The sequence below is a fragment of the Chiloscyllium plagiosum genome, chromosome 1 (genome assembly GCF_004010195.1).
Source record: "Chiloscyllium plagiosum isolate BGI_BamShark_2017 chromosome 1, ASM401019v2, whole genome shotgun sequence".
In the NCBI taxonomy this organism is placed as follows: domain Eukaryota; kingdom Metazoa; phylum Chordata; class Chondrichthyes; order Orectolobiformes; family Hemiscylliidae; genus Chiloscyllium; species Chiloscyllium plagiosum.
The window spans coordinates 70,629,462-70,650,552 of NC_057710.1; the positions used below are offsets into that span (position 1 = coordinate 70,629,462).

General features: G+C 39.0%; 1 protein-coding gene across 5 annotated transcripts in view; it reads right to left on the bottom strand.

Annotated features, from left to right (window-relative positions):
• LOC122549366 (mesoderm induction early response protein 3-like) overlaps window positions 1-21,091 on the bottom strand; it is a 76,366-nt gene continuing 55,275 nt past the window's right edge. For all 5 annotated transcript variants that reach the window (XM_043689098.1, XM_043689089.1, XM_043689105.1 and 2 more), the window contains exons 9-13: window positions 20,509-20,590; window positions 19,708-19,802; window positions 15,493-15,620; window positions 12,289-12,431; window positions 1-4,156 (exon numbers count right to left, since the gene is read on the bottom strand). In XM_043689098.1, the coding sequence (XP_043545033.1) occupies window positions 3,696-4,156; window positions 12,289-12,431; window positions 15,493-15,620; window positions 19,708-19,802; window positions 20,509-20,590 (909 nt within the window). In that variant the 3' untranslated portion in view covers window positions 1-3,695. The remainder of the gene's footprint in view (window positions 4,157-12,288; window positions 12,432-15,492; window positions 15,621-19,707; window positions 19,803-20,508; window positions 20,591-21,091) is intronic.

The window sequence follows — 21,091 nt, forward strand, 5'->3', positions numbered from 1 at the left end:
TTAAAATAAAGATGAGACTTCCAGACCTTTTATTTCTGGAATGGTGTACACCACATATCAAGATACAACACAAGTACAAAATAATGCTGAACAAAAACCTTCAATGTTTATATACAAATATTAAAACCAAATGCAACATTAGAATATTCCCCTTGAATACCTTCAAAACTAAATGCTGTCTTGATTGTCACTAATTAGCCCATATTCTTTCACTGGCAGTTCTACTAACTCTGAAACAATATAGAAGAGGAGCTGTAGCACCATTTCTTCAAAACAGCATTGCTGGTGTTTTTATTTTACCAAAACATTTTCATCAGTATAGATCACCAATACCATGTTGTTCACAATTTTTTCACATTGTACAACCGCACTTTTGTGTTAATGTATTAATTTTTCAGATGTCTGTTACAATTGCAATAGTTAGAATGTCAATTAGTCACTATTTGTCATTCAATAAGTAATTTTAATTCAGACTACAGACTTCAGTTAAAAATAAATATTACGAAGCTTGAAATATTTGCAATAGTTATCTATCCTCAGCCAATAAGAAAAATTGCACAATTTTAAATGACCTAATTGTATGTACGTTGCTATCCTTAAGCCATATTCAGCTTTCAATTAAATGGAATTTATATCAGGAAACCAATTATTTAGACTAGTGAGAAAAAGCTTCACCTTCATTGTGAAGTATTGCTATATTCTTTACAGTACCTGTTACACTTCCAAACAAATTAGTATATGAACTGACTTCTCAACATGGAAATGGAACACACAATCTTTGGCCAGCACTTTAAACAAACCCAACAATAAACAGCAAGATCTGCTAAACCCCAGTGGTTTAAAATGATGAGATCGTCATTTAGAAAGAATAAACTAAACAATGTTTCATGGCACTAAATATTGGGGACTTTGTCTATTATATGATGAAATTGAACATAATTATATTCTCAAATTATGGTCCTCTTTAGTATGAACACAAGAAATTTACAAAATTCTAAAATAGCATTTCCCAACAAGTATTTGGTTTTAATTTTGGTAAGTTGCCAGTATCATACACATCGCAATGATCTTGGTTTAGCATATGTTGATGAACGTTTTGCTGAACATGTCAAACACAATTCTGAAAAAAAGAATTAAGTTGATAGCAAATAATCAATAATAGACCTGACTAAATGGTTAAAAAGTAGTTTAAATTTCAGTCTATTTGGCAAAAACACCAAACAATGCTTTTAAACAAATTGCATTATTCAGTCAGAAGAGTTAATCAATACAATTGGCAAGACAATACATACCCAATAAGGATTTGTGGCTCTTTATTTTTTTTAAAAATCACAAGCAAATCAGTTCTAGGAAATTTTAAATTAAACCCTGTAATAAAATCACACACTTCTGTTTACCAAGGGAACTTACAAAGTCTGAATGCATAGTTAAATTCTGTATTTATAATGCACTAGGAATGGTTTTCAAAATTTCAGAAAGTGCAACTGATGTGAGTGATCAGTCATAAACCTGTGTGAACATTACTACAGACTAGCCTTTGCAAATCCACAGTCACACAAATATATAAATGAAGGGATATGTATAGCATTTCCACAAATACATGACTAGTTCAGTTAACATTAAGAAAAAAACTCACAAAAGACAAATGCATAGATCAGCACATAAACACAGCTACAAGAAGCTGATGACTTGGATTACAATTCCACGCAATACTGGCAAGAGTCAAGGCTACCCGTTACTTCTGTGTCTTGTACCTTTATGCCATTCTGTATCATCTCAGAACCTAAAGCTTTGTCTATCATACAAGATTCCTGCATTAAAAAACTGAAAGACCATTAGATTATGGCTGTACAGTTAAACACATCTACATAGAAAAATCAACCAATCTCTCAAACCATAGTATCTATTCTTTAGCATTTAGAATGCTAACTTGGCCAACCTTCAAAATAATTAGATACAAATTCATTTTTTTAAAAAGAGATTGCGAAAGGTATGGGTGGGATAAAGAGGATAGATACTCTTTTCAGACAGAATATAAATATTTACAATAAATGAAAGCAGTTCATCATGTTGTGTATCCAAATTACTTGGCCTCCTTCACATCTTCATTCCCTTGCACAAATCAGTAAAACTTTTCTCAAATACGATACAGTAAAACCCTGGAATTTTAACAATACTAAATAAATCTAAAGGTAACTATCTGACAGGGATTAATATCTTGATATAGCCATAACTGCATTTTTCAATAGTGTCAAATCCAGAGACCCACAGAACAAGTTTAATTTTGGACAATAATGGCCTACAATGTAAATTAGAAACTTGAGGAAGAGGAGGTGTGCAGATAATAGAAAAAGTTACACTATGAAATATGACTGCATGTACTGTAAATATGTAAAAAATACTTGTATATTTAAGGATGCTAAGCTTTTCCTACTTCTAAATAAGACAAACTTCCCAAGGTGCCTTAATCAGCAGCTGCCAATTTCCAGCAATTTTACACACAAATGCACCTACTTCAGGATTTGTAAAAATGGATACTAAGTATCTCTAATCAGTACTAATTACTATAATCCAACATTGAACAGTTGCTTCTTGCTTCAGTCTAACAAGTGTTTTATTTCAAAACCTTTATCTTCACAGTCACATTTAGAACAGACTAAAAAAAATGGAATGCACTGGGGAGGAGATAACTTCAATCTGGTTCATCAAGGTTTTGCTGTATTATATAGATATGGACACATTATTTTGTACAAAACACAATGAACTGCTGCAGAAATTTGGCTAGACTGTCAAATTAGAATTGTGTTTAAAAGTGGCAAGTCCCAAGCGGTGTGAAAACAGTTTCAGCTGCCCCAGGAAATCTCATAAGATATACAATGCACTGCGCAGTTTGAGATACACTATAATACAATCTTTAAAGTCTTTAAAAAAAATAAACATCCATATACAATTATCACAAAATTCAATATTTAATCTAATCAATAAAAGCTTGAAGAGTTTTTAAGCACACAGAAATCTGGCAGTAGTTGCAACCCGTTTACAGATGGCAGCCATGCCCAACTCTTGCGAGACAATTGCATGTCTGTAGGCTTCCTCCCACTTGTACATCATCCAGCAATCTTCGTCCAAAGGATGCACTCACGGCACTGTAAACTGAAGTGCTCTGCTTTAAGTCAATGGATGAGAGAAGGCTCTATTCATGCAGGTCTTTGCACTGATAGGCGCAGTTCACTTCTAAAATGCTACATTAGCCAGGGACAAGGCTAGGTACCTGTAAACATTAGTATTCCTCTGTACCCACTACTGTCACAGTAGTGTGGACTCATGGAAGCCATTTCTGTTGTTTCAGATTCCCAATGTTGGTTTCAGGAGGTGAAATGCTTCCTTTGTCTACTGGCTACAAAGGAGATGCAATGGCTTGAGACTTCAAGACTGCATCATAAAGTTCAATTTTAAGTCCCCAATTCTGCTATGTGAACATAATCTCTGAAATTTCTATGTTATTAGGGACTGAAAATAAATGGCTATTTAACTCTTGAGAAATCAAGATTAGGTTCAATAAGTAAAAAGACATCACTGATGTCATAGTAAAAAAATTCAAACTTCCAGTGAATGACTGAACAAACTTGATGGCTCACCCACCAAGTTCACTGTTACTGCATACCACCATTCCAGAAGAAGTTTCAATGCAGAAGTCACTCTGATTGTAGAGCTGTGTGCTGGTGTAGTGCATGAGGATTGATGAAGCCATTTGCTTCACTACCAGACAAGCTGCTAAAATCTGCAACGGAAACAGACATTTTGGCACTAGTGATGTGATGCGTACGATTCTCGAAATCCACACCCAGGTTATTTACAGAAACGTCATTGATAAAAGATTCTTGAACAGCAATCCCCATTTTCAATCTCTTTGCAGGTCTTTCAGATTCGTCGTTGCACATGCTTATCTGGTTTAAATCAGAATGGTAGAATCCAGTCTCAAATAAATTTAGACAGTCTGTGTCACCATTTGTAGGCAAACCAAGTGACTCTTCTATTAAAACAGGCACATGGGTAGTTGGTCCCTTTGAGTGTAAACTGTCCAATGGAGGAAAATTATAGGAATCCAAACAGTTTACTTCTGCCACACTGCATGCTGTATCAACACTGGTCAGTGCTAAAAGAGAAATAAAATATTAATTTCCGTCAAATTCATAAATATGATCTAAAATAGCTTCATAGTTTAATAATTTTAATCTGTAAAAATAGAAACAAAGAATACAAGAGCTACTCGAATCTACATGTACTGATATGCATGGACCTGTTCCCGACAGACAGACAGAACATATACCATTATGCCTCTTTCAATTTAAGAAAACAGCTGACAATTACTTTCCGGTTCATTTCCCAGGGAAATACTTTGAAAAATGATCTATGAGGATTTAAATCTAAACAAAGCTCAACAGTTAAGTGTCAGTCATCATTTAATTGGTGCATTCAACATGGTAATGCTTCTACCAATCCACTTGCCATTCAATCAGCAATCTCGTCTCACGCAGTATAAAAATGTTACTTTCCCTTTATACTGGAATTTTTTGCAAACTATCCTGAGAAACACAAGGCAGAAAAGCATTGACAAAACGTGTTTTGCAAACAGTACCATTTACAGAACAGTCATAACATTAAACACCTTAACTGGAGTATGATGTCTCGTTCTGTTTTAGGAAGGGTGTGATAACATTCGTGAGAGTCAGAAAACAAGGATGAGGTTCTGCTTCTTGGCCTAAGCAACTTTAATTACTAAGACAGATTTGAGAAGTTGAGGCTGTTTTCTTTGTAAAGGAGTGAAAGTTGATTTGATAGATATATTCAAAATCATTAGGATTTGAACAGAACAAAAGAGAGAAAAATTGTTCCCAATGGCGTTCAACAAGGTTATCCATGGGAGACTGGTTAGCAAGGTTAGATCTCATGGAATACAGGGAGAACTAGCCATTTGGATACAGAACTGGCTCAAAGATAGAAGACCGAGGGTGGTGGTGGAGGGTTGTTGTTCAGATTGGAGGAGGCCTGTGACCAGTGGAGTGCCACAAGGATCGGTGCAGAGTCCACTACCTTTCATCATTTACATAAATGATCTAGATGTGAGCATAAGAGGTACAGGTAGTAAGTTTGCAGATGTCAGCAAAATTGGAGATGTAGTGGACAGCAAAGAAGGTTACCTCAGAATACAACAGGATCTGGACCAGATGGGCCAATGGGCTGAGAAGTGGCAGATGGAGTTTAATTTAAATAAGTGTGAAGTGCTGCATTTTGGGAAAGCAAATCTTAACAGGACTTATACACTTAATGGTAAGATCCTCGGGAGTGTTGCTGAACAAAGAGACCTTGGAGGTTCATAGCTCCTTGAAAATGGAGTCACCGGTAGATGGGATAGTGAAGAAGGTGTTTGGTATGCTCTCCTTTCTTGGTCAGAGCATTGAGTACAGGAGTTGGGAGGTAATGTTGCGGCTGTACAGGACATTGATTAGATTAGATTAGATTACTTACAGTGTGTAAACAGGCCCTTCGGCGAGTCGGGAATTGAACCCGGGTCTCTGGCGCTGCGAGGCAGCAGTGCTAACCACTGTGCCACCGTGCCGCCCACGGTTAGGCCACTGTTGGAATATTGCATGCAATTCTGGTCTCCCTCCTATCGGAAGGATATTGTGAAACTTGAAAGGGTTCGGAAAGGATTTACAAGGATGTTGCCAGGGTTGGAGGATTTGAGCTAGAGGGAGAGGTTGCATAGGCTGGGGCTGTTTTGCCTGGAGAGTTGGAGGCCGAGGGGTGACCTTATAGAGGATTATAAAATCTTGAGGGGCCTGGATAGGATAAATCGACAAAGTCTCTTCCTGGAGGTAGGGGAGTCCAGAACTAGAGGGCATAGGTTTAGGGTGAGAGGAGAAAGATATGAAAGAGACCTAAGGGGCAACATTTTCACACAGAGGATTGTATATGTGTGGAATGAGCTGCCAGAGAAAGTGGTGGAGGCCAGTACAATTACGACATTTAAAAGGTATCTGGATGGATATATGAATAGGAAGGGTTTGGAGGGTTATGGGCCGGGTACTGGCAGGTGAGATAGATTGGGTTGGGATATCTAGTTGGCATGGACATATTTGACCGAAGGGTTTGTTTCCGTGCTGTACATCTATGGTCAAAGGATCGAAACAGGAGAACATAAATTTAAGGTAACTGGCAGAAGATAAAACACAGACAGAAGGAGCAATCTTTTCATGCAGCAAGTGGTTAGGACCTAGAATGCATTAGGTTCAAGCACGGTTTCTCACAGAATTATTATTTGAAAAGATAGAATGCGCAGGGTTAAGGGAAGGAAAAGTATTACTGAGGCAAAGACATTTTGTCAAAGTTTTGCACTCATCAGGACAATTCACAAGAAATTCAAAGAGAAAACCAATGTTTACATTGCATGAAAGAAGAGTACTATTTAAACACACTGTCCTCTAATGCAGAATTTATGTTGGCTTTTTCTTTCACTTTTCACTTAATTCACAAAACTACAAGAAAAAGTTTCAACAATAATGTTTTTTTCATGAATACTCAAATTCAATACAACTAAACAAATATTTGGCAGAAAATGTGGGGGTATGCACAAAATTCATGGTTCTTCCAATATGCTGAATGACCTTCAAGGTCTATCCCTCAAGGAATAGAAGCCTGATGTACTAATCGCCTCTCAATCTCACCCTTGGATGCAAGAAGCACAATGTGTAATGCAAACTTTCCATGCCCAGATCCAAAGACATATGCCACAAGTCATAGAAATGTACAGCACAGAAACAGACCCTTTGGTCCAACCCGTCCATGCCCAACACAATCGAGTTCCACCTGCCAGCATCCGGTCCATATCCCTCCAAACTCTTCCTAATCATATACCCATCCAAATGCCTTTTAAATGTTGCAATTGTACCAGCCTCCACCACTTCCTCTGGCAGCTCATTCCACACACGTACCAACCTCTGCGTGAAAAAGTTGCCCCTTAGGTCTCTTTTATATCTTTCTCCACTCACCCTAAACCTCCTCCCTCTCGTTCTGGACTCCCCCAACCCAGGGAAAAGATTTTGTCTATTTATTCTATCCATGCCCCTCATAATTTTGTAAAACTCTATAAGGTCACCCCTCAGCCTTTGACACTCCAGAGAAAACAGCCCCTAGCTTATTCAACCTCTCCCTATAACTCAAATCCTCCAAACCTGGCAACATCCTTGTAAATCTTTTCTGAACCCTTTCAAGTTTCACAACATCTTTCCGATAGGAGGGGGACCAGAACTGCACACAATATTCCAACAGTGGCCTAACCAATGTCCTATACAGCCACAACATGACCTCCCAACTCCTGTACTCAATACTCTGACCAATAAAGGAAAGCATACCAAACGCCTTCTTCACTATCCTATCTACCTGCGACTCCACTTTCCAAGAGCTATGAACCTGCACTCCAAGATCTCTTTGTTCAGCAACACTCCCCAGGACCTTACCATGAAGTGCATAAGTCCTGCTAAGATTTGCTTTTTTTTGGAGCAAATTTTTCTATATATTCTAGCCTTCTTGTTATAGCCTAACATTTCATAGTTTTTAATTTTTTTGCATCTGACAACTAGAGTTTACCGTATTTTATAAATGTTACTATCCCTAATCTAGCATAACACTGTGGAACACAAATGTCAGTCATACATATGTGTATTTTTAATATGTGTTCTGGACATAAATTCAATTATCAATTAAAAAAATTAAATATTATGTTCTTCTGCCAATTCAGTTTAGAAACATAGTATTTAGGCCACACAGGCCTGCTCTGCCATTCAATATAATGACTGATCACGCAACTCAGTACCCTGTTCCTGCTTTCACCCCTTTAGTCTGAAAATGTGTATTTATATCTTTCTTGAAAGTATTCAATATTTTGGCCTCAACAGTTCCCTCTGGCAGAAGTCCACAGGCTCACAACTTTCCGAGTGAAGAAATTTGTCATCTCTGTTCTAAAAGGCTTACTCCTTATCCTTAGAAGTTGACCCTTTGTTCTGGACTCCCCAACCTTCATGCATCCTGAAGAAGGGCTTATGCCCGAAACGTCAATTCTCCTGCTCCTCGGATGCTGCCTGGCCTGCTGTGTTTTTCCAGCATCACATTTTTCAACTTCATGCATCCACCCTATCTCATCCTGTTAGAATGTTACAGATTGCTATGAAATGCCCCTTCATTCTTCTAAACTCTAGTGAAGATACTCCTAACTGATATACAATCGCACTCGGTACACCAGCCTTGCCATCCCGTGAACCAATCTGGTAAACCTGCTTTGCTCTCCCCCAATAGCCAGAACATTGTTCCTCAGATAAGGAGACCAAAACTGCACACAATATTCCAGACGTGGTCTTACCAATGCCCGTACAGTTGTAACAAGACATCCCTGCTCCTGTACTCAACATTGTTTTGCTATGAAGGCCAATATATAAGGCGAGTTTTTTTTCCACTGCCTGTGGCATCTTCACACTTACTTTCAGCAAGGACACCCAGGTCTTGTCACATCTCCCTATCTTAGTCTGTCACCACTTAGATAATAATCTGTCTGCTTATTTTTGCTACCAAACTGGATAATCTCATATTTATCCATATTGTACTGCACCTGCATATGACGGATTCTAGTATCTTCCCAATTCCAATATTGAGCGAATTCCATCATTCCATAATTCACTATTTTCTCTCTGCCTCCCTTCTTAAATAATGGGATTAGGTTAGCTACCCTTCAATCCATTGGAACTGTTCCAGAGTCTACAGAACTTTGGAAGGTGACCACTAGCACATCTACCTCACCTGAAGCCAATTCCTTAAGTACTCAGGGATAAAGGTTTTCAGCTCCTTGGGATATATCAGCTTTTATTCCTGCTAGTTTCCCCAATACCATTTTTCCACAAATACAATTTTTTCTTTCAAATCCTTCTCCCTATTAGACAGAGTTCCCCATATTTCTGGAATGTTATTTGTATTTTCCTTTGTGAAGACAGAACTAAAGTGCGAATTTAATTGGTCTGCATCTCTTCATTCTTGACTATGAATTACCATGTTTCAGACTGTATGGACTTCGTACCATCATAATTTCCTTTATTTAAATTGAGGAGCCTAGTCTAAGAAACATCATTCTCCATCTGTGAAGAATTCAATACAATTGTGGTCACTCATCCCTAATGGCCCAATTAGATTGTCAATTATTCCTTCCTCATTACACAATACCCAGTCAAGAATGGCCTTTTCTCTGGTTTGTTTCTCAACACATTGATCCATAAAACCATAATTTATACACTCCATGAATTCCTCTTCTATTGCTACGGATTTGATTTGCCTAATTACATGCAGATTGAAGTCACCCATAATAGCTGGATCTTTCTGATTTTTATCTCTAATTTCCTTTTTAACGTCTTTGCCAATATTACTACAATTTGGGTCTATATACAAACCCTATATTTTTTTCTGCCCCTATGTTTCTAAGCTGAGTCCCTTCTAGATTCTACTTCAGAGCCGATATCCCCTATCACAGTCACTTCTTTTTAAATCAACAGTACTACACCATCTCCTTTTCCTTTTTTGTCACTCCTTTCTAAAACCTGAAACCCCTTGAAATTCAGTTCCCATTCCGGGTCACCCTGGAGCCACATCTCTCTAACCTTCACTATATCATACCCACTTAGAGATCGGAGAGATCTGGGAGAGAGTTTATAGTGAACAAGTTAATTCAAAGGATTCTTGCCAGTGTTTTGCATTTCAATTATTGGTCTTTTCACATTTTAGGCTTTGCTAAAATACTTTTCACAAACACTAGTGATATCCCATTGTACTATCTGCAGAACAGGATTTAATTCAAAAAGCTAAATTACTATTTTAATGCTGTCACCTAAAACTGCAGCATTGTCACATCATTTCAAAATTCCAATGTATTAAATGTTGTGCAACTGCTAAAAAAAAGGCTTTCTGGATTTATGGGAACAGGCTTTTTTCAGAGTAAAATGCACCAGACAACTTTAAAAACAACGGTCATACAAACTGTAGCAAGTGTAAAGTGCTCAGAAAACCAACAATTCTACAAAGAAATAAAACCATGGGGATGAAAGTGGTTCATCAATAAAAAAGTCTAAAATTTTTGTGCAAAAAGGTTTGTACATATTATAGTGCAAAGTGACAAAGACACTGTAGTGCAAGGGGTCAAAGAACTCTCCAACAACTTTCAAAAATCTGTGTTGACATGCAAATATTTCTGTGACACATCAAATGGTTACGTGAGGTGGAGGGGAGAAGGAAAGGTGGTGGGACGACAAAGGATAGGCAACAAGGGCAGCAAAGCAGCAGGTTTCATTGCACTTTTCCCTCTCTCAATTTATAACTTGTCAGATAAAAGTCTGCCTTCCTGCTTTTGCGACCAAAGTGGATAGTCTCACATTTTTCTACATTATACTGCTATGTATTTGCCCACTTAGCTAGTTCAAATGAAGAATCTCTGCATCCAGTTTTGGGTCATCTACAAATCTGGAGATATTACAATTAGTTCCTTCATCTAACTCATTATATATACATTGTGAATAGCTGGGGTGTGGTACCGATTCCTGCGGTACCCCCAGTCAATACTTGCTATTCAAAAAAAAACCTGTTTACTCCTACTGTTTCCTGTCTGCCAACCAGTTTTCTACACATCTCAACATACTACCTCCAATCCACGTGTTTTCATTTTCCACTCTGATTTCTAATGTAGGACTCTTGTCAAAAGCTTTCTGTAAGTCAAATAAACAATATTCACTAGTTTCCCCTCATCAAATTCTACTAGTTACATCCCTCAAAAGAACTCCGGTAGATAATGTCAAGCACGATTTCCATTTTGTAGATTCATGCAGGCTGTCTCATCCTGCCACTGTTTTCCAAATACACAGCTACTAAATCTTTGAAATGATCTCTAGCATTTGCCCCATTACTGATGGCAGGCTGAGTGATCTATAATTCCCTGCTTACTCGCTACACCCCTTACTAAACAGAGCTACCCTCCAAGTTATAGGAACTGTTCCAGAGTCTATAGATTCATTGAAAATGACCACCAGTGAATCCACTATTTCTATGCCCACTGGGATATGGATTATCTGGCCCTGGGGATTTTTTCAGCCTTCAATTCCATCAATTTCCCCAAAACCATTTCTTTATCAATACTGCTTTTCTTCACTTATTCCTGCTAAAGTCTGCATTCCCCAACATTTCTGGTACGTTATTTATATTGTCCTTTGTAAACACAGAACCAAAGTATGTATTTAGTTGGTCAGGCATTTCTTTGCTCCCCATTGTAAATGTGGAGAAGTATAAAATTATTCACTTTGGTGAGAAATATAAAACAATTCTTCAACATTGAGAAGTGACAAGTGTTGCACTTCAAAGGGATTTTCATGTTCATATGTCACTGGAAGCTAACATGCAGGTTCAGCAAGTAATTGAGAAACCAAGTGGTATGTAGGCCTTTGTTAAAAGAGCATTTTAGTATAGGAATAAAAATGCTTTATTGTAATTATATAAAGCTTTGGTGAAACCACACAAAGTAATGTGCGCAGTTTTGGCTCCGTGGTTAGCACTGCTGCCTCACAGTGCCAGGGACCCAGGTTTGATTCCCGCCTCAGACGTCTGCCTGTGTGGAGTTTGCACATTCTCCCGTGCCTGCGTAGGTTTCCTCTGGGTGCTACGGTTTCTTCTCACAATCCAAAGATGTGGAGGTCAGGTGAATTGGTCATGCTAAATTGCCCATTGTGTTAGGTGCATTAGTCAGGGGTAAATATAGGGTAGGGAAATGGGTCTGGGTTGGTTACTCTTCGGCAGGTTGTTGTGGACTTGTTGGGTCAAATGGCCTGTTTCCATACTGTAGGGAATCTAATCTTTCCAATCTTGAGGGCAGGAGGGACTGTTTGATTTTCAATGCCCCTATCTTTCCAGGTAAAATGTTTAAAAAGGTTATTTTGTCCTACTGCATAAATCCACTTACTTTGTGAGTTTAAGGGATTGGCCTGGATTGAGATCTCACAATTTAATAAATTCTGAACCGAAACATCAATATTCTTTCATTATCATCAAATTGTTACCATGTATATCCACAAAGACAAAATCTTGATCATTAGGTGTACTAGGTCTTCTCCCATTTACATAATAAAATCTCTCAGTTACACTTTTAAGTATTTTGAATCCTCAGCCTTGAATTTTATGAAAACACTAAATGTGAACAGCTCTTACCAGCAAACTCATGTCCAGAGCTCATTATATTGTGATCAGAAATGGTTTCAGGTCTGTTGACTGAAGAACAGATAGATGGAGAATGCACTGATCGACTTAACATTCCCATTTCAGCCTCATCTACCAGACGATCCATGTAATCCCTGAAAAGAGATATCTTATTGTTAAACAGGGCGCTGTAGTTTAAAGTGTATTGAAATACAGACTTGATAATTCCTGAATATAAGGACATAATGGACTCACTGAACTGACAGATGGTATTTAGAACTACACTGCAAAGTGGGACACAATTAATCAGCCTGCACTGCATTTCCAGGCAATACATTCCATAATAGATCAAAGCATGATCAATACTTATTGTTCTGAGTTGGGTGGTGAGCCAAAAGTACCAAAAAGAATGTTTATTCTTTTAGTTTGCCCCCTCATTTTATAAAGTCCATCCTTGTGAAGGTCTGTATAAGAATATTTTATTGATTTAGGAGACATCAAGACAATATTTGACTGAGTCCAGAGCATCAAAGAGCTCTAGCAAAATTGAAGTCACCAGAACTGGGGGAGGTAGGGAGATAAAATTCTCCCACTTGGTAGTGTCAGACCTAATACATACAAAACTAGTTGCACTTGTGAGAAGCCAGTCTTTTTAATACCAGATCATCACTGCTGGACTTTCTAGTGTCCAAACATGTGACCTCCACCACTTAAAATGGACAACAGACGCATGAGAACACACCCGCAAAAAAACCCAAAAACTGCGGATGCTGAAAATCTAAAACAAGAGAACGCTGGAGAAACTCAACAAGTCTGGCAGCATCCGCAGAGGGAGAATCAGAATTAACTTTTCAAGTCCAGTATAATTCTTCTTCAAAACTGCCACCTGCATTAACCTCTCCAAGTCATTCAGTATCCTGAATTGGAAGGGCAATGTCTTCCCCACACAGTCACTTGGTCAAAACTTTGGAACACCTTTCCTAGCAGCATAATAGTGGCTCACCACCCAACTCAGAACAATAAGTATTGATCATGCTTTGATCTATTATGGAATGTATTGCCTGGAAATGCAGTGCAGGCTGATTCAATTGAGATAGTAAGGAGGTCATTGTCATAGAGCGTAACAGCACGGAAACAGACCCTTCAGTCCAACTTGCCCATACAGACCATATATCTTAAATTAATTAATTGTGTCCCACTTGTGAGTATTTGGCCCATATCCCACTAAACCCTGCCTGTGCATGTACCCATCCGGATATCCCTCAACCAAGTAGCCATTCAAATATAAACTTTAGTACTGAATGTCAATTGGCTATTCAACATAGATGGATATTCACAGCACAGGTTGAAGGTTCACAATAGATGTTTAACCACAAACTTTCAACTTGTGTCACTTGATGTTACTAGGGTGACGCAACCATGACTGGTCTTACCTTTCTGAAATTCTGCTATATGAAGACATTTAATGTTTGGGATATTTTATTACATTGAAGCAATCTATGCAAATTGTTGTTTCTTCTACTAAGGATTGGGAGGCCAAGATCACTTTACCCATTATACTCTAGCTGACATTTACCAGTACAAGAGAGATTTCACATAGCTCACATACCCCATCTCAAATGGTGCTACGTTGCACTGAGCTGCATTTTTAGCCAGTGTTATCATGGAAGTGCACCTTTTTGGAATCAAAGTTTACAAACAAAGATACTTGATGATTATCTTGAGAAAAAAGAATGTGCAAAGGTATGGGGAGAAAGCTGGAGACTGGCTCAAGGTAATGATGCTCTTTTGGTCAGCAGTTGCTGACACAATGGGCCAGATGGCTTCCTTCTGTAACATAACAATTCTATGATGCCAGTGAAGTTCAGATTCCAAGATGAAGGTATTGTCTTAGGAAGAAATACTGAACAGACTAAAGTTTAGGGAAATGAGATGTGATCTTATTCAACTATAAGGATTCACTTAACAGCTAAAGAATTAAGTGAATGCATTGAGATCCACCACCGTAATGAAAAAAAATGATGCAAATTGACACTCTTCTCAATTTTCCAGGACCACGGGAGTCTATTGTGCTGTGTGTGCGTGCATGCTTGCAAACAGGGGGGGGGGGGGGGGGGGTGAAGAGAGAAGCGGTGCCCAGACCTCAGGGACACAGTTGATAAACTACAGGTTCTCCCATTTAAGATGGAGATGGGGAGAAGTTTCTCTTTCAGAAGATCATTGTCTGTAGAATCCTCTTCAAAGAGTGCGGTGCTGGAAAAGCACAGCCAGTCAGGCAGCATCCGAGGAGCAGGAGAATCGTCGTTTTGAGCACCAGCTCTTCATCAAGAATTCTCTTCCCCAAAGATGAGTAGGGGCTGTTCATCTGAATATGTTCAAGGTCTTGCTTGGGAGATTTTTAACTGACAAGGTGCTCACACAGGAAAGCAGAGTTAAAGCAGTGGTCAGAATTCCATTGTTTTTTAAAAACAGAATGGCAGAGCAGGCTTGAGGGGTATAATAAGCTACACCTACTCCAAATTCGTGTCATGTGCTCTACAGTTCCCCATTACAGTGCCTCAGCCAATTTGACCTTTTCTGGCAGATTGCCCATAGTTTTAACATCCAGATTTAAAGAAAAATGTACTCACATTGGAGGCATACAGCAAAGATTCATGAGACTGATAACCAAAATAAAATGATAGTTCTAAAATGAGGGACTAAGTAAATTGCAGATGTCTTCACGCAATCTCTTGAAGCACTCAAGATTTTGAAGGGGCTTTACAAAATTGCACATAGATTGCTTCGCCCTGGCCAGGGAAGCCACAAAACAGGGGTGTGGCACAATCTCAGGAAAAGAAAACAATTTATCATTTGGGGAGAAAATAAAGAGATATTTGTTCAAGTGCGTGCAAATCTTTAGAACTATCTAACCAAAAAAGTTGAGGACACTTTCACTGAGTAAAATTAAGACAGAGATATGACAACGGGTGTTAGAGTTGGTCAGGAAAGGTAGATCAATTCTGGTCACATTCAATAGTGACAGAACAAGCCTGAGTCGCCAGATAATCTACTCCTGTTCTTTTTCTTATGTTTGGACACAGTAAAAATGTGAATTAACTTGGCTAAAGTACTTCAGAGTAAAAACGTACTAATATTATTTGGAGTCACTCAACACCATTCAGCTCCATCTTAAACCATCTTGTCCAGTAGCACAAACAACTGTTGTCTACTTACGTAACTCCAGGATGAAGATTGTACCTCTTCTTCCCAAACCTAGTTTGCTGTGCAAAGTAATCATATCTTTCTGATTTCTTCCACATATAGTAAAAAGCCACACACTCGCCCACCGTTCGACTCTTGACCTAAGAACAGAAACAAATACCTTAAATAGAGATGGAAACCGAAGATACGTTCAGAACAAGGCTCTTTTTCCAAAACTATCTTCATACTTCAACAAATGAAATGCAAATAAATCTCAGTTAAAAGATGTTAAATTTAAAAGTTGTCACGTTTCATCCACCACCCAAAATATTTTTGAATAGGTGGGCAATAAGGACAGTTTATATCGATTTCCTTCATGTGTGTAATTCAGTACATCAGCCATGGCAGAATTCTTGTTTTTCAGTCATAAGATCATGGGTTTATGTCTCACTCTATCACAAAGCTGACACTTACAGTATACCATGAGTGAAGGAGTACTGGACTGTTAGAGATGCCACCTTGCAGATGTAATATTAAACCAAGTCCAAACTGCTATCCCAGATGGATGTAGAGAATCGAATCATACTATAAAAAAGTAGAGTAGGCTATTCCTGCCCAGGCCAATATTTAGGCATTAAACACAACTGCAAGAAAACACATCTGCTCATTACCACATTGCTATTAATGCAAAATTTCTGCATTCAAACCTTGACTTGCTAGATCTGAAATGGATGTGTCTAAATACAGGAACAGTTACCTCGGAAATCAGCAAGCTACTTCAAGTTAAGAATTTCCTTTGTTTACTATTTATATTAAAGTTTGGAGGGGAAAGTCTTAAAAGGAACTACTTTCCTTACATGTTTGTTCACACAATCAGGAAAAAAAATTAGTCTGTGTGGCATCATTTTTAGTGGGTGGAGAAGCTGGTTTTATGGTGTGCCTGGTTGATTGCTATGGATTTACCTCATGGAATACAGGGAGAACTCGCCACTTGGATACAGAACTGACTCAAAGGCAGAAGACACAGGGTGGTGATGGTGGAGGGTTGTCTTTCAGACTGGAGGCCTGTGACCAGTGGAGTGCAACAAGGATCAGTGCTGGGTCCTCTACTTTTTGTCATTTATATAAATGATTTGGATGCAAGCATAAGAGGTATAGTTACTGAGTTTGCAGATGACACCAAAATTGGAGGTGCAGTGGACAGCGAAGAAGGTTACCTCAGATTACAACAGGATTTTGAGCAGATGGGCGAATGGGCTGAGACGTGGCAGATGGAGTTTAATTCAGATAAATGGGAGGTGCTGCATTTTGGCAAAGCAAATCTTAGCAGGACTTATACACTTAATGGTAAGGTCCTGAACAAAGAGACCTTGAAGTGCAGGTAGATAGGATAGTGAAGAAGGCGTTTGGTATGCTTTCCTTTATTGGTCAGAGTATTGAGTACAGGAGTTGGGAGGTCATGTTGCAGCTGTACAGGATATTGGTTAGGCCACTGTTGGAATATTGCGTGCAATTCTGGTCTCCTTCCTATCAGAAAGATGTTGTGAATCTTGAAAGGGTTCAGAAAAGATTTACAAGGATGTTGCCAGGGTTGGAGGATTTGAGCTATAGGGAGGGGTTGAATAGGCTAGGGCTAATTTCCCTGGAGCATCAGAAGCTGAGGGGTAACCTTATAGAGGTTTATAAAATCATGAGGGGCATGGACAGGTTAAATAGACATGATCTTTTTCCTGTGGTGGGGAAATCCAGAACTGGAGGGCATAGGTTTAGGATGAGAGGGGAAAGATGAGTGGGCGGCACGGTGGCACAGTGGTTAGCACTGCTGCCTCACAGCGCCAGAGACCCGGGTTCAATTCCCGACTCAGGCGACTGACTGTGTGGAGTTTGCACATTCTCCCCGTGTCTACGTGGGTTTCCTCCGGGTGCTCCGGTTTCCTCCCACAGTCACAAAGATGTGCGGGTTAGGTGAATTGGCCATGCTAAATTGCCCATAGTGTTAGGTTAAAGGGGGTAAATGTAGGGGTATGGGTGGGTTGCGCTTCGGCGGGTCGGTGTGGACTTGTTGGGCCGAAGGGCCTGTTTCCACACTGTAAGTAATCTAAAAGGAACCTAAGGGGAAAGCTTTTCACTCAGAGGGCAATGGATATGGAATGCGCTGCGAGAGGAAGTGGTAGAGGCTGGTACAATTGCAACATTTAAAAGGCAACTGGATAGGTATATGAATTGGAAGGGTTTGGAGGGATATGGTCCAGGTGCTGGCAGGTGGGACTAGATTGGGTTGGGATATCTGGTCAGCATGGACGAGTTGGACCAAAGGGTCTGTTTCTGAGCTGTACATCTCTATGACTATGACTCTAATGACAAGAGACTTTGCCTTTTGGATTTCTCCACATTTCTTCACTGGCAAAACATAGGAGTCCAACTTACAGGCTCTGAGATTGGGTTTCAGATTATTTTTGTAATAGAGTTTGGGGACATCCAATGATGAAAATACCTGTGCTCAGCTTGCTGTAGAACACCACTTTTGTCACAGGCAAATATTCTATGTGAATAACACAGTCAACCAAATGAAGTTGAGCTGAAGTAAACATGAATTAGACACCAGGTATGCAACACAAGAACTTGGGCATTAGGGATTGTGTCCTTCTCCTTTCCCTTCATACTGCACATAGATCTTAAGCAGCAATGGTGGAACAATTCTGGTTGTATCATGGAACACTGCAAGATTGCCCATTTCTCAATTGGAGAAGTCACAAGAGGTCATCATTTGGAACAAACTCCCTGCTCTTTCCAAAGCCTGTGGGGAAGTCTGCTAAATGTTCAGCTTAGTTTCACCCAAGAATGGGAAACTTCATCATCCAATAGGCTATTGTAGCAGAGGATATTGCCAAGATAGTAGAACCTATGAACTGACTGGAGGTGTATCGATTGTCACTTGTAAAATGTTGTCTTGGCATTTTAAGCCAGCAGAATGTTGGTAAAATTGACTTTTTTTTCAGACACAATTGTATGGCTGATGTATATGGAGGCTTGGACAAAGAAATCAACAAGCAACCGGATGTCTTTCAGCATGTGCGATATAAAAGCAGAGTCATCAGCAAACAAGGGTTCACTTCGCAGCTGTCTGTGATTTTTTTTCCCCCCCACAAGCCAAGGGCCTTTGCAGATTGAAGAGTTTGCTGACTGTCCTGAACGGAGTGCAAGGGATATCACGTCTCATAAACTAGATTGAATCTAGTAAGGAAGTAACCAAAAAGATGGATGAGGGCAGAGCGGTAAACATTATATACACAGACTTTAGTAAAGCCTTTGACAAAGTTAGATTACATGGGACGGTGACAGAGGTTGTTTTTCGGACTGGAGGCTTGTGACGAATGGTGTTTCACAGGGATCAGTACTGGGTCCACTTTTGTTAGTCATTCAAATGAACGATTTGGATGAGGATACAGGAGGCGTGGTTAGTAAGTTTGCAGATGACACCAAAATTGGTGGAATAGTGGACAGAGAAGAGTTGGGTCAATGGACTAAAGAGTGGCAAATGGAGTTTAATGTGGATAAATGCGAGACTTATTTTGATAAAACAAACACGGGCAAGACTTATACAGTTAATGGTGGCCCTGGGTAATGTTGGAGAACATACAGGCTCCTCCACAATATTATGAATACCCCAATCAAATCTTTCAGACTCCTCTCCTCCATACCCTGAGGAAGTCTTGCAGAGATCTCCTGCAGCAAAGAAAACTGACTTATAATTAACACAACCATTTTCCTTTGTGTCAGGTACAACTCCAATCAGAAAGATTTCCCAAATTCCCACTGATTACAGCTTTCATAAGTCATCTTGATGTCATACTCAGTCAAATACTGCCTTGTTCACCAAGGTCAGTTCACCCTCACTTCCCTTCTTCAGTTCAACTTTTTTATCCATGTTTGGACCAAGAATGTAATGAAGCCAGGGGCTGAGTGGGTCTAGTAGAAGTCAAACTGAGCCTTGATGAGCAAGTTATTGTTGAATTATGTATTACTTGGTCATGCTATTGGTGACCCTTTCACTACTTTGCTGATAAGTCAGAATGGACTTATGAGCAATAACTGGGTAGATTGATTGGTCTTACTTCTTGTGAACAGGATATACTTAGACAAATTTCTACACTGCCAGGTCAATGCCAGTATTGTAACTGGCAGCAGATCTAATTAAATAATCATAAACACAATTTAAGCTCTAATATACCCACAAATCTATCTTACCTTATTTGCCTGTATTTGGTGAAAATCTTTACCGTAGAGTCGAAGTGCAAGTTCAAAGTTTCTGCACTCCTCTTCTGTCCAAGCAGACCGTTCATCTACGGATTATGTGAACCGGAATTAGGATCATGGAATACAACATGCCACAAGTGCTACATTCTTAAGTTCCAAGCAGGTTATTATTGGGCTGGATTTTGTGTTCAACTCCAACAATTCAACAATTTAGCATTTATAGCTGGTTTTCAAGAGAGCTGTGCACAAAGTTACAGCAACCTCTGTGGCATTTATATTCCCGTGTGGATCATAGTTTAATATAGTGCCGTGGCAAGAATTTTTCCAAGGGTCCAGAAACAGGGATAAAAACACAGAATAAGCAGCCAATTACATCGAAGTATTTTCACTGACAAAGCCAGGGAAATAATACAATTAATTAAATAGCTTAACTTCAAAATTTCACGCACTGATTACTTAATTACAAAACTAAAATATTAATTTTTAAAATGTGCGCATTTGTTAAAAAAAATTACAATAGTTTAGCTTTTCAAGAAGTTTAGGCACAAATAAAGAATTATCAGTTACTATGAACCAAGTCAGATCTCATTCAACAAGGTGGACCTTTACAATTTTTTTAAATTGGGATTTTTATAAAGTAAAGAGGAATTTTTATTAATTCCAGTTGTTTAGGAATTGAACTCAGAACGTTAAAATGCATCCTACAGAAGAACACAGAATTAGTGACAACTGCTTATGGATTTCATATATAGGTATGAACTCCCAAAACTGCTGTTGCTTTTGGGCCCTTACCTCGTGTTGCCTTTATATTTGAGTGGTAACTTCCAAGTGCCTCCTTAACAACATAGTTACATTTTAGAAGTTCATACAGTGCCTGGAAAGAGTTAAAATAAAAGTATTAAATCCACATACAAAACAACTTACTATTAACCTGGAGCAACAATGGCAGAAGTTTCTGGGTGTAATTGAGGACACAGTTCAACCCAAAGAAAAGAAAGATTATCCGGGGAGGGCTTAATACAGCCATGGTTGACAAAAGAAGTCAGGAAATGTATCAAAGAAAAAGAGAGAGCCTATAAAGTGGCCAAGAGCACTGGGAAATCAGAAGATTGTGAAGTCTACACAAACAGAGGATAACAATGAGAGAAATAAGTAAATAGAGGATCAAATACGAAGGTAAGCTAGCCAGTAATATTAGAAATGACAGTTCAAGTTTCTTTCAATACGTAAGAAGCAAAGGAGAGGCAAAAGTAGAAATTGGGCTGCTCCAAATTGATGTTGGAAGGCTAGTGCTGGGAGATAAGGAAATAGCTGAAGAACTTAACAAACGCTGTGTCAGTCTTCACAGTGGAAGACATGAGTAACATCCCAACAA